The sequence below is a fragment of the Salvelinus sp. IW2-2015 genome, linkage group LG2, assembly GCF_002910315.2.
Source record: "Salvelinus sp. IW2-2015 linkage group LG2, ASM291031v2, whole genome shotgun sequence".
Classification (NCBI taxonomy): Eukaryota; Metazoa; Chordata; class Actinopteri; order Salmoniformes; family Salmonidae; genus Salvelinus; species Salvelinus sp. IW2-2015.
In genome coordinates, this window is record NC_036839.1 from 27597645 (window position 1) to 27611102 (window position 13458).

General features: G+C 43.3%; 1 protein-coding gene across 1 annotated transcript in view; it reads right to left on the bottom strand.

Moving 5' to 3' along the window:
* ttn.1 (titin, tandem duplicate 1) overlaps window positions 1-13458 on the bottom strand; it is a 167479-nt gene that overhangs the window by 49926 nt on the left and 104095 nt on the right. Inside the window, exons 141-162 of the mRNA XM_070448227.1 lie at window positions 10479-13448; window positions 10040-10351; window positions 9552-9836; window positions 9112-9411; window positions 8573-8983; window positions 8161-8436; window positions 7752-8051; window positions 7352-7654; window positions 6958-7257; window positions 6557-6844; window positions 6146-6448; window positions 5706-6008; window positions 4474-4779; window positions 3900-4187; window positions 3510-3800; window positions 3138-3425; window positions 2367-2969; window positions 2164-2268; window positions 1727-1921; window positions 1253-1549; window positions 555-1142; window positions 154-456 (exon numbers count right to left, since the gene is read on the bottom strand). Of these exons, the coding sequence (XP_070304328.1) occupies window positions 154-456; window positions 555-1142; window positions 1253-1549; window positions 1727-1921; window positions 2164-2268; window positions 2367-2969; window positions 3138-3425; window positions 3510-3800; window positions 3900-4187; window positions 4474-4779; window positions 5706-6008; window positions 6146-6448; window positions 6557-6844; window positions 6958-7257; window positions 7352-7654; window positions 7752-8051; window positions 8161-8436; window positions 8573-8983; window positions 9112-9411; window positions 9552-9836; window positions 10040-10351; window positions 10479-13448 (9615 nt within the window). The remainder of the gene's footprint in view (window positions 1-153; window positions 457-554; window positions 1143-1252; window positions 1550-1726; window positions 1922-2163; window positions 2269-2366; window positions 2970-3137; window positions 3426-3509; window positions 3801-3899; window positions 4188-4473; window positions 4780-5705; window positions 6009-6145; window positions 6449-6556; window positions 6845-6957; window positions 7258-7351; window positions 7655-7751; window positions 8052-8160; window positions 8437-8572; window positions 8984-9111; window positions 9412-9551; window positions 9837-10039; window positions 10352-10478; window positions 13449-13458) is intronic.

The following is a 13458-nucleotide window of genomic DNA, read 5'->3' on the forward strand; positions in this document are numbered from 1 at the left end:
ACATTAAGGCAAATCCCTATATATAATGATTCAATATTACAACAATGACAGAGATTAGATATCTAAAAGTGAAGTAAGTAAAGTGGAATGACTATGTAAATATGACTACATAAAAGCAACATATATGGATAGATGCAGATTTTTTTTACTCACATTTAACAGTTTTGGTCGTAACAGACAATGATGGTTCACTTGGCTCTCCGAAGCCTGCTTTGTTCTCTGCAACCACCCTGAATTCATATTCAACTTTCTCTGTGAGTCCCGTTACTTCATATGAGAGTTCAGCAATGGACTTCTTCGCTGCCCTAACCCATCTCATGCCCTTTCTTTCTTTCTTTTCAACCATGTAGCCTGTGATGTCGCTACCACCATCATCAATTGGTCTTTTCCAGTTGATTTTGACATGGTGTCCTCCAATCTCTTCAATCTCTGGTTTTGATGGAGGACCAGGGGGACCTGCAAACAAAATATATCACAGTATTTAGGATGCATTAGTGAAAATATACATAACCATGATTCAATCCAACTAAATGAAACAAGTCAGTTTTACATACCAAATTGGTCCACCATCTTAGCTGGCCCAGACACTGCTGCTTCTCCAGGACCATAGTGATTAACTGCCTTCACACGGAAGATGTATTCATTTCCCTGGATTAGCTTCTTGGCAATATAGTGGCAGTCAAGTACTTTTTCTGAAAGAATGGTCCAAAGGAGGCGGCTTGTTTCTCTCTTCTCCAGGGTGTAATATTTAACTGGACATCCACCATCTTCAGTTGGTGGTGTCCATGTCAGTGTGACCTTCTCAGACGAAACTCCACTGACCTCAATAGGACCCGGAGCTGCGGGAACGTCCAAAACCTTCACTTTCACAACTTCTTCTGTGACACCAAATGGATTGCTGGCTGTAATTGTGTATTCTCCAGAATCCGATCTCCCGGCGTATTTGACAGTCAATGTCGAGGACGTTGCAGTGGACTCAATCTGGCAGATATCTGAAGGCTTGAAGTATTTTCCACCCTTAGACCACACTGATGTTGGTGGGGGTTTGCCTACAATACTTGTTGCAGTTATGACGATGTGGTCACCCGCTCTGACTGTGAGTCCCTCTTTTACAGTGGAATCAATAGTGATGGTTGGTGCCTCTGTTGAATAAATCAATATAGTAATTACCTTCATGGTAGTAAACACACCACATTCTGTTACTTCATTTCATGATTAATAATACAATCATCAATATAAATATATATCTTACCGTATTCATCCTTGCACACAAGTGTATCTGTTTGTTCAGAGGGAGGGCTCAATGCTCCAGCGGCATTTTTTGCCCTGATTCTGAACTCAAACTTGCATCCCTCCTGCAGCTCTTTCACAGTGTATGCTGTGTCTACAACATTCACATTGTTAGCCTTTTGCCAGATCTTGGAAGGCAAATCACGTTTTTCCACAATGTAGCCTGTCAGTCTGTGTCCACCATCGTACTTGGGCTCAGTCCACTGAAGTGTTACAGTACTTCTTGTGATGCTGATCACATCAGGTTTTCCAGGGGCATCTGAAATACAAACAAGAAGGATGCTCAATGTGATTGTAAGACAAAACCTTGATTATTCCAGCGAAAATATTACAAAAACAAATTACCAAGTGGACAAACTAGACACAATCCAATCTGGCCTATGGATGCTATGGGACACCTGAATGAACAATGAACCTTGAAAAATATTCCACTTACCAATTGGATCCAAGGCAACATGCGCCCCAGTTGGTGGACTTGCTCTGCCAACACCGGCCAGATTCGTGGCCATGACTCTGAATTCATATTCCAGTCCTTCAGTTAAGCCGGTGACCTTGTGTTCCTTCAACTTAATGGCTCCCCCTGACCTCTTCCACAGCATGCTGTTCCTCTCCTTGAACTCAACATGGTAGCCTGAAATCACAAGGGTTCATAGATTGTTATGATTGATAATCAGAATTATTTTTATTCGCCAAGTACATGTACCAGGAATTTGACCTGGTGATGTTGTGCTGACGTCCCCTTTCAATTAACCGAACACACTGACAGAATTTAGACAAATATACACAAAATCATTCACTTGACAACTCCCACCTGCATCAACTCAGAAAACATAGAGTTGCTACTGTATGCTAAAAAAGACACTTGTACTCTACCAGTAATTGGAGAGCCTCCGGTCTTCCTTGGGTCAGACCAGGCCAAGAATGATGAATCATGACGCATACTCATGATCACAGGTGCAGGTGGTGCCTCAGGTACATCTGGAAAGGAGCGATAACATTACAATCAGTCAACAATATCCAAATTACATTTGATGACAAAAAATTATCTATACAATTTAGAAGAAAACTTAACTTACTGAATGGATGTTTGGCAACAATAGGCTCGGATTTGAGTCCTTCACTAGCACCATGCTTGTTCTGTGCACAGACTCTGAAGATGTATTCCGTCTCCTCATGAAGACCTGTCACTCTGAAGGTGGTAGTATTGGAAACTGCTTCAATATCGGTAGCAATGCTAACCCACATGTTGGTTACGGAATCCCTCTTCTCAAGAGTATAGTTGGTTATCTCTGATCCACCATCATCCTTAGGTGCAGTCCATCTCAGGGTACACCCATCTGCAGTGACATCCTTAAACTTCATTGGTGCGACAGGCATTCCTGGTTTGCCAACCACCCTAATGAAGATGGTGGATTCCTTTACTCCAGAAATGTTTTTCAGTGTGACTGTGTACTTAGAGGCATCGCTCCTCTGGCAGTCACGGATCAGGAGGGTAGTGTTGACTGCTGTGGATTCTGCACACACTCTTCCAGTATCGGTCAAATCCTCATCCTCGCCCTTCTTCCAGGAGCATTTAGGAGTAGGTTTGCCGTAGAGTGGGAGCTTGATGCGGACTATACTTCCCTCCTTTGCAATGTAGCACAGATTGGGAATGCCCCGCAAGTCAACTCCAGGATGAACTAGGAAAGACAGAGGACAAGAATAGGGTTAATATCTGCCGGTGAAAAACAATGGTCGTGAGATAAATCACAGACAGTTCATGAGGAGGAATTCCTTATGGGCCCTGGTCAAAAGTAGCGCACTATATAGGGAAAGGGGTGCCATTTGGGATGCAGATAAAGACTTACTGATCTGGTCTTTAGCCACCACATCCAGCTCCTTGTACGGACTGTCACCAGAGTCATTTACTGCTTTGACTCTGTACTTATATTCTTTTCCTTCCACCAGATCCTTGGCACTGTACTGCATGTTCTTGGAACTCATTAGCTCCTTCCAGTTATCATCTCCATTCATAACCTCAAGCACATACACAATGATGCGGCTACCGCCATCACTGAGAGGTTTCTTCCATCCAAGGGTGCATCCTTGCTTTGTGATCAACAAGGGCTTGAAGTCCATAACTGGCCCAGGTTCCTCTGTAATATCAAATGAGATTAGAAGAACATTCTCTCCACACAAAACAATGTCGATTATATTAGATATAATGCATGATCACTCACCAGACGCTCTAACTGAATCTGCGGTTTCACATGCCTCACCAACGCCATATTCATTCACAGCCTTGACTCTAAAACAGTAAGATCTACCAGCCTCCAAATCAGGGATCTTGAGAGTGTTTTTGGCATAGTTATCCTTAACTAGAGACCAAGCTTTTCTCTCTGCATCACGCTTTTCAATAATGTAACTGGTCACTTCGCTTCCACCATCAATAAGAGGAGTATCCCAAAGGATCTTTGCACTGTCCTTTGTTGTCTCCTTTACCATGAGATTGACTGGTGGCCCAGGGGTATCTGTATGTCAGATAGATAAATACATTAAGTATTACAGATTAAGCCATATTTATTTAAGATCTCATGAATCGAGTCTTAAATACAATAATTTATGCTTACCGTAAACCTTGACAACAATTGTATACATCTTCATTCCGCTGCGACTTTCAAGACTCAGGATATATTTGCCCGCATCATATCTGTTGCAACTCTGGACTAACACCACAGTGTCAGTGTCGGTGCTCTTGATAACGATGCCTTGTCTTTCCTTGATGTTGCTGTTCATTTTTGCCCAGATCACCTTGGGAGTGGGACGACCCTTTATTGTGGCGAAAAGTCTCATTTGGGACCCAGCACGGAGCTCCAGAACCTCCTTCAGGTCAGCACTGAGTTCTGCCTCAGGAGCAACTGAAATCAAAGCAAGAAAACTTGTTTCAATCTACACAATGTTGGGTGTGTACATAGACTTAATTGTAAGCTCATTATAAACTTGAATACTTGAAAAACAAAGTTAATAAATCTACATGGTGATAGAGGTGAGTTTCCCCCCTTACTTTGTGAAGCATTTTGCGCACTAGAAAAGCTATGTATAAATCCAATCAATTATTATTATTATTATTATTCTTACATATGATCCTAAAGTTAGCCTACAGTATACTCATTCAATCGGGTTAGTATTAAAATGTTAGCATACCCAAAATGTCCTTTGCTACATGTTTGTCTGGCACTTCGCATGTTTCACTGAAGCCCACTTTGTTCACGGCAGACACACGCAGTTGATATTCAGATTTATCAATGAGGTTCTGAACAAGGTAGAATGTGTCTTGGAGGTTCTTGGGCACGTTGCATCTGATCCAGTCTGTTGCGTCTGTTCTCTTGCATTCAACAAGGTATCCCAGGATGGCACTGCCTCCGTTATTGGCTGGTTTAGTCCAGGTCAGGCTAATCGTGCTGCGGCTGACGTCAGTGACCATCGGGTTCACAGGGGGTCCAGGAGGATCTATTGAGGAGCACATTTATGTTATATAAAAGGTCATTATAAATAAATATATATTTGAACATAATATAAAATCTACAGAGGGCAACATTACGGTAAAAGGTATTTAACAGAAGCTTTCATCTAAAGCGACTTACAGTCATGTGTACACACATTTTACATATAGGTGGTCCCGGGAATTGAACCCACTACTCTGGGGTTAAAAGCTCCATGCTCAACCAATTGAGCTACAAAGGACCATTAAAAGTAAGTATAAAAATGTAATACACATTAATGTATATACACTGGGTGTACAAAACTTGAAGAAAGCCTTCCTAATATTGAGTTGCACCCCTTTTTGTCCTCAGAACAGCCTTAATTCATCGTGGACTCTACAAGGTGTCGAAAGCGTTCCACAGGGATGCTGGCCCATGTTGATTCCAATGCTTCCCACAGTTGTGTCAAATTGGCCGGATGCCCTTTGGCAGATCTTAACACAAACCTGTGCGAATGGCACCTACTACCTTAACCCCGTTCAAAGACACTTACATTTTTGTCTTGCCCATTAACCCTCTGAATGGCACACATACATAATCCATGTCTTCATTATCTCAAGGCTTAAAAATCTTTATTTAACCGGTTTCCTCCCATTAATCTACAGTGATTGAAGTGGATTTAACAAGTGACATCAGTAAGGGACCATAGCTTTCACCTGGATTCATCTGGTCAGTCTATGTCATGGAAAGAGTTCTTAACGTTTTGTACACTCAGTGAATATATTAAAAGTATATTAAATAAATATCAAGTATACATTTTAATATTAAAAGTAAATATAAATGTACATATTATAAGTAGATATCAAGCTACATATTATAGGTGCATTGTCATCCAGAATGATTGTCATCCAGAATGATGTTGGGTAAATTGTTTTAATAAGTTTGGATACTTACTGATAGGATCGTGGGCTGAAGCCACAGTGGATGGCTCACTGGGTTTGCCAAGGCCAGCGTTGTTCAGGGCAATTACTCTGAATTCATACTCTGCTCCCTCTGACAGACCAGCAACTTCCAGGGTTCTCTCTATCAAGGCTTTCCTGTTCAGTTTAGTCCAGTTGACTTCCTTGGTTCCCTTCTTCTCCACCATGTATCCTAAGATGGTTGACTTGCCATCATCGGCTGGTTCCTTCCAGCTAACGGTCATGTGCTCTTTGGTGATGTTTGTGATGACTGGTGCCTCACATGCCCCAGGGACAGCTAAAAATAATGATTCAAGTATTAAACAAACACAGTTCTAGAGGCATTGTGCTGTGTGATAAACGTGTCTGTTAAAGTATTTACTGCATTAAAACTACTGCATTAAAGTATATGAAAAAAGTAAATAGAAATCTTACTGAATGGATTCCTGGCATAGACGGGATCAGTCAAGATGGCTTCTCCAACCCCAAATCTATTCTCTGCGCGGACGCGGAACTGGTACTCTCGTCCCTCAATCAGTTTCTTTGTGGTGAGTTCAAACACATCACCCTGAATATGGGCTGCGACCTGAGCCCATTCAGCTCTACTGGTCTCACGTTTGTCAACAATGTAGTTTGTGATGTCTGAGCCTCCATCTGCAATAGGCGCCTCCCAACTAATCTGGACACTATTGGCAAACACGTCACCAAACTTGACAGAGACTGGTGGACCGGGGACATCTAAGAAGAAGAATATGTTTATGTTTCTTGATTATAATAAATGTAATATGTTTCTAGTTGAAAAAAACAAATATCTTGAAATATATCTTTGTCTGTCTTTATACTTACCGAAAACCGTTAACTTAATTTCTCCAGTTTTGGATCCACTTGCATTTTCTGCCAAAATAATATACTCTCCTGTGTGTTCCTTTGTTACTCCAAGAAGCTCTATGCTGAAGAGATGTCTCAACTGGGACATCTTCAACATCTCAGAAGCTCTCAATACTTCCTCTCCCCTCTTCCATGTAACCTTGGGCATCGGTTTTCCAAACACCTCTGCCTCAAGAAGTACATTTGCTCCAGCCTTCACTGGTTTAAGCCTCTTCATTGGGATTCCAATTTCTACTCTTGGTGGCACTGAAATGATAATTGAGACATGGTCAGAAATGCACTAAAATCCAATCAAATCCATGGTATATACATATATTTGCTTAATTTAGAGGAAACAAATGTCAATGCAATATTCCTACCCTTCTCTGCAGAGACCAGAACTGGGTCTGTGATGTCTGATGCCCGGCTCATGTTGACAGCGGTCTTTGCGATGACTCTGAACTGGTACTCCATGTCTTCCTCCAGTCCAGTTGCAGTGTACTCTTCTCTGGGTACATTCTGACTGCTGGTGTTGCAACGGACCCATTTGTCTCCAGGGAGCCTCAGGGCCTCAACATAATATCCAATGATCTTGCTTCCACCGTCATTCTTTGGTCTAGTCCAGACCAAGTTGACTGCATTCTTGGTAACATCGAGAACCTCTGGTTTGCCTGGTGTGTCTGTGCAGGAATAAATCAAGTACACAATGTTTGAGGAAGAAGTCGTACGAGTTATGTATCATAATAGGAAAAAAGGAATTAAAAATACACATACCAACTGGTGTTCTTGCTGTGACAAAGTCAGACTTCTTGCTTGGCTTACTCTGTCCAGCACGATTGATGGCAGATACTCTGAAGTTGTATTCCAAGCCCTCAATAAGGCCTGCACAGGGATATTCCGTTGATCTGACAACTGAGTCGTTAGCCTTGACCCAAAGGAGGCTGTTCCTCTCTTTGCGTTCAATGTAGAAGCCAGTAATAGGGCTGCCACCATCGCTCTCAGGTCTGTCCCAGGCTACAAACATACAGTCCTTGTTGACCTTGGTGATGTGGCAGTTTAAAGGCTCACTGGGCACATCTATTGATAAAATAAATCAAATAAAAACAAGTTTTAGATTAAGTGAACGATACAACAATACAACAGAGTTTTATTCGATTTTTTGTGTGAAACCCACCGAAGGGGAATTTGGCAATCATCCTGTCCGATGTAAGGGGGTCTGAGATTCCAAAGCGATTCTCAGAACGGACACGGAAGATGTATTCCTTTCCAGGGATGAGCTTTCCCAGTCTGCAGCCAGTCTTGCCACAGGACGATACAGCGTTTACCCAGTCGCCTCTGATCACGTCACACTTCTCCACTACGTAGTTTGTAATCTGGCTTCCGCCATCTTCAATTGGTGCTTTCCAAGAGAGTGTGCAGGCATCAGCGTCAATGTCACTGATCTCAAATGGAGGCTCAGGCGCTCCGGGGATATCTGAAACATTAATATACAGTCATTATTAGCATTCACATCTAACACAATTTTAATTCGAATAGTTTGAAAATAGAACCGACTAATTATTTTATGCAATTAAGATACAAACCTCTGATGATGATTTTAATATGCTGATCTACTTTAGCACAGCTGTTCTCAGCAACCAAACTGTATAGTCCACTGTCGGTTCTGGACACGTCTTTGATGATGAGCACACACATGTTTGCAGATTTGTGCACAGCAAGACGACTAGAGGAAACAACATTGTCATCTCCTCGCATCCATGTGCAGGTTGGTGCTGGCTTTCCAGACACAAGAGCTTCCACTCTGAGTTTAGCTCCTGCTTTGGCAGACACAGCCTCCGCCATCATAATCTTGGGTTCCACTGAAAACCAAATAAAAAGGAATTTTTTGTTAACTTGATTTGATGAAAAATAATCCCTCATCACAGACAAAAATCACAATTCTATTATGTGTGGATATGTTGTGAATAACATTGGTTGCAAAAAAAGAAAACTTACGCATCTGTTCCTTGATCTCATAAGCGTCCCTAGTTTCAGTGTACGAACTGCGACCCATGATATTTCTTGCAGCCACCCGGAATCTGTACTTCATACCCTCCTTGAGTCCACTAACTGAAAGGGTTAAATTTTTAACAGTTGTGTATGCCATCCATTGTGGTTCTGGCTTCTCTTCCGCTGGTTCTTCCACAACCACAGGTGCAGGTACAGGTTCCGGAGGAGGAGCAGCTTCCTCTCCTTCTACTGGTTCTGCTGGTTCTGGTTCTGGTTTGGGTGGGATGAGACCCATGTATTCAACTATATAACCATCTATCTTAGCTCCTCCATCACCCAATGGTTTCAGCCATCCCAGAAGTGCACTGTTCTTTGTAATTTCCAATACATCAATCTTCGGGCATGGTTCAGGTTTGCCTGGGAAGAAGAAAACCAGCAAAAAGTTGTCAAAATTCAGGCTTAAATAATTGAAGGCTAGGCTTCTAGAGCATCTAATGAATGGTTCTTAGATCATTAATGAAACGGTCAAACAAAAGGGTACTTACTGACAGGATCAGATGCCATGTAGGACTTTGGCGAGACCTTCGCAACTCCAGGACCATATTCATTCACAGCCGTGACTCTAAAGAAATACTCTGTGCCTGAAACAAGTTTCTTGACGTTGGTTTCAGTCTGTTCAATATTGTTTGCGACTGGTCCCCAGGTCTTGCGGTCGATTTCACGCTTCTCAATAATGTAATGAGTGACTGCACTGCCACCATCGTTCTCAGGGGGTGACCATGCCAGTTTGGCGGACGTCTGTTTAATATCTGTGGCATCCAGACCCACTACAGGCCCTGGGGTATCTGTTGAGGGGAAAAACATGTAATCACATTGACATGTTTATGTAGGACAACATATTATAAGATTATGGGCAGATATTCAAACTGCAAGCAGCAATAGAGCAATGCAGTAGTTCTGAGATGAGCGAAAACACACTACTTACCCAGTACTTTGACATTGACAAACACTGCCTTCTCCCCAGCTGGGCTGGACAGGGTCAGGGAGTATTTGCCTGAATCATCCCGTGTACTTTCAGGGATAACCAGGAAGGTCATTGTGTCAATGATGTCCACATGGCCCTTCCTGACAACGTTATCGACACCCATTCTTCTCCAGGAGACTTTGGGAGCTGGTCTTCCCTTGATGGTTGCCACCAGTCGGATGGGACATCCGGCCCTGACTGTCAGACCCTCCTTCAGACTAGCATCCATGTCAATTTCAGGTGCCTCTGTTGGTCGAAGAAGGTGTAGATAGATGTATTAGTGTGATGATACACTAATGATCTTTCACACAATGTAATTAAACTGAAATATGCCACATTAAACAAACTGTAGTACTATTTACTATTCACTGACTAAGTCGCTCGGGATAAGCCCATCTGCTAAATTACAAAAATGTGAATGTAAAATGTAAATGTATTTTAGGACTCACCAAGGATATCCTTGGGTTGCACGGGCATCGTAAGATCCGCCGTTAAGCTCATACCGCATTGATTTTGAGCAGAAACGCGGAATTCATACCATTCATGATCATCCAGACTGGAGACAGTGAATTCACATACAATTAGCTGGGCTGCGACATTACACCTCTTCCATGCCGCATCCTTGTTTCCCTTGATCCTCATTTCCACCACATAACCAATGATAGGAGCTCCACCATCAGAAACAGGCTTTGTCCACTTCAGTGCTACTGAGGTCCTTGTACTGTCACCAACCTTCAGATTTGTTGGAGGGGCTGGGACATCTGAAAATGTCAAAACGAAATAAACAAACTGCATATTAACACAGATACTTTGGATATGCAAAGGCTAAAGCAAAACCTTTGTGAATGTATGATTTTATAATATTTAGAACTGCTGTACTATACATACCAAGAGAATCTCTGGCGGCGAGTGATCTTGAGGGTTTGCTTGGTTCACCAAGTCCTATTTCATTCTCAGCCCTGACGCGGAACTGATATTCATGATCACGCAGCAAACCAGTGACAGTCAGTTGGGTCGAATCAATGGAATGCTTTGTGCAAGGAGACCATCGTACTCCGAATTCTTCCTTTTTCTCCAGAATGTAACCAGAGATTTTCTTTCCACCGTTATTCTCAGGAGGGTTCCATGTAACGGTCATCTCCTCCTTGGAGATCTTGATAACTTCTGGTGCTTCTGGAATGCCAGGTTTACTGAATTCGGTCCTTGCCACAATAGGTGCGCTCTCCACTGCAGGACCTGCCCCCATCTTGTTTTCTGCACGCACCCTGAATATATATTCATTTCCTTCTACAAGGCGGGTTACTTTAGCAGAGTTGGTGATCACAGCAGAAGAATGTATGGACCACACCATTCTCTTCTTCTCACACTTTTCTATGATGTAGTTATAAATTTCACATCCACCATCATCTTCTGGCATATCCCATGTCAACATGCACCTATCCACTGTAACACCATTTACAACTAGGTTGCTGATAGGACCAGGTCTATCAAGTACACACACATTCGCCCATCCAGTGGCTGTTCCAGCACTATTGGTAGCAGTGATGTTATATTTTCCAGTATCTCCACGTCTTGAGTTTGTCAACAGGAATTTAGAGAATTCTACACCGGCTTCTATTTGGAGCCTTGGGCTCTTGGTGATGTCCCCTGTGTCGTTCTCCTTTGTCCACTTTACTTCCGGAGCTGGTTTTCCCTTGACATCAGCTTCAATCGGAATGGCGTCACCGGCATTAACCACTAGAGTCCATTGCAACTTCATCTTGATCTCTGGCACCACTAACTGTTCTTTAACCTCAACCTCAGCAGTTGTCACCCAGTTGCTCTCACCTCCTTCATTCTTTGTCTGTACCCTGAACTGGTAAATTTCGTTTTCAATGCACTTGTCTGCCATGAAGTAAGTTTCCTTAATCGCACCCTTGTGCAGTCTCTCCCATTCTTCTGCCACTTTAGGTTTCTTTTCAACATGGTAGCCCAGGTTACGGCTGCCACCATCATAGTCTGGTCTCTTCCATTTCAGGAAGACGAATGTCTTGCCGATCTCAGAGATAATGAAGTCAATAGGGTCACCAGGCTTCTCAATGGGATCAACAGCAAGGATAGCTGTTTTGGTCTCTGTTGAAGGTCCAGCACCAATTTTGTTCTCTGCACTCACACGGAAGAAGTATTCACAACCCTCATGGAGTGGTGCCTTCATAAGGCGTTTGGTGCAATCATTTGATACCACTGTCCAATTCCTTTGACTAGGTTGACGGCTCTCAATAATGTACTGTGTTATTTCAGTTCCTCCATTATCCTCTGGGTTCTCCCAGGAAACCATGCAGGATTCTTTTGTCACGTAAGTGGTCTTCAGATTCTGACAGATGCCTGGAGTGTCAAGCACATTCACAATAATGGTAGCCTGTGCTTGACCACTGCTGTTTTTAGCAAGGATAGCATACTTTCCGTAATCTTGCCTTACTGCATCTGAAATCACCAGCTCAACCAGAGGGTAGTTGTTGTTCATCTCAGTACGCCTGTCTATGCCTAGAATCTTGGCATCCTTAGACCAAGTGATATCAGGATCTGGTCTACCTTTAACTCTAGTAACAAGGTTGATACTCTGTCCCACCCTAACTGTCAGAAGGTCACGGCAAGCAACATCAACTGTCAGCTCTGGGGGAACCAGAATGTCCTTGGCAAGGACTGTTTCTGAGAGCTCTGTAGGTTTTCCATCTCCAATAATATTGGAAGCGCTAATGCGGAACCTGTATTCCATGCCCTCAGTAAGTCCCATTGCTCTAAATGCGCACATCGGGATGAGATCCTTATGAACTTTCTCCCATTTGGTGCTGGCTGATTTCTGACATTCAACTATATAACCTAAGATGGGGCTGCCTCCATCTCTTGTTGGCTTGGTCCACACCAAGTCAGCATATGACTTGCTCCAGTCCCTCAGTTTAGGGTTTAATGGGGGTCCTGGCTTAGTAATAGGACGAGTGCACTTCACTGGATCTGATACAGGAGAGGGCTCGCTGACACCAGCAACGTTCTCAGCAAAGATTCTGAACTCGTAGCTGTTGTTCTCGAACAGACCTGATGCTCTGTATCGGAGATCCAATACAGGTGTCTTGTTGACGCGGATCCATTTCCCTGTCATTTCTCTGCGCTCTACTACATAGCCACTGACTGGACTGCCACCATCAAATTCGGGCAGAGTCCATTCTATGGTCACAGCATTCTCTGTGATATCAGAGCAGGTTGGCTGGCCTGGAGGGCCAGGTGGATCAAACATATGTTTGGCAATAGTGGGAGGACTCTCAAGTCCAGCACCAATGCCCACCTTGTTTTCTGCACGGACACGCAGAATATATTCACGACCTTTCTCCAATCGAGAAATTTTAGCCTTTGTACCAGTGCATCCTGAGCACACAACTGACCATGGTTCCCAAGCCTTTTTGGTATCCTTCTTTTCAACAATATAACACGTCAAAGGAGTGCCACCATCATCTTTAGGTGGTCTCCAGTTGATGACCATGTGGTCAGGGGTAACTTCAAGGATGTTGATCGGGCCAATGGGGGCACCTGGGACATCGAGCACAGTGACGTGCAGAGCAACAGTCTTGCTTCCAGCAGAGTTTGCCACGGTGAGGAGATACTCTCCAGTGTCACCTCTGACACATCCAGTGATGGTGAGAGATGTGTTCATGCCCTCAGTGTCAATCTTGACATTGTCCTTTGTTGCCAGTTCCTTTCCGTCACTCACCCACTTGGCTGTGGGAGTAGGAATTCCTTTCATGACTGCTGGGAGTACGATAGTGCTTCCAGCCTTGACAATCAAACCCTCAATAAGCTTCACATCCACTGAAATAGTTGGTGGCACTGAAAAAGA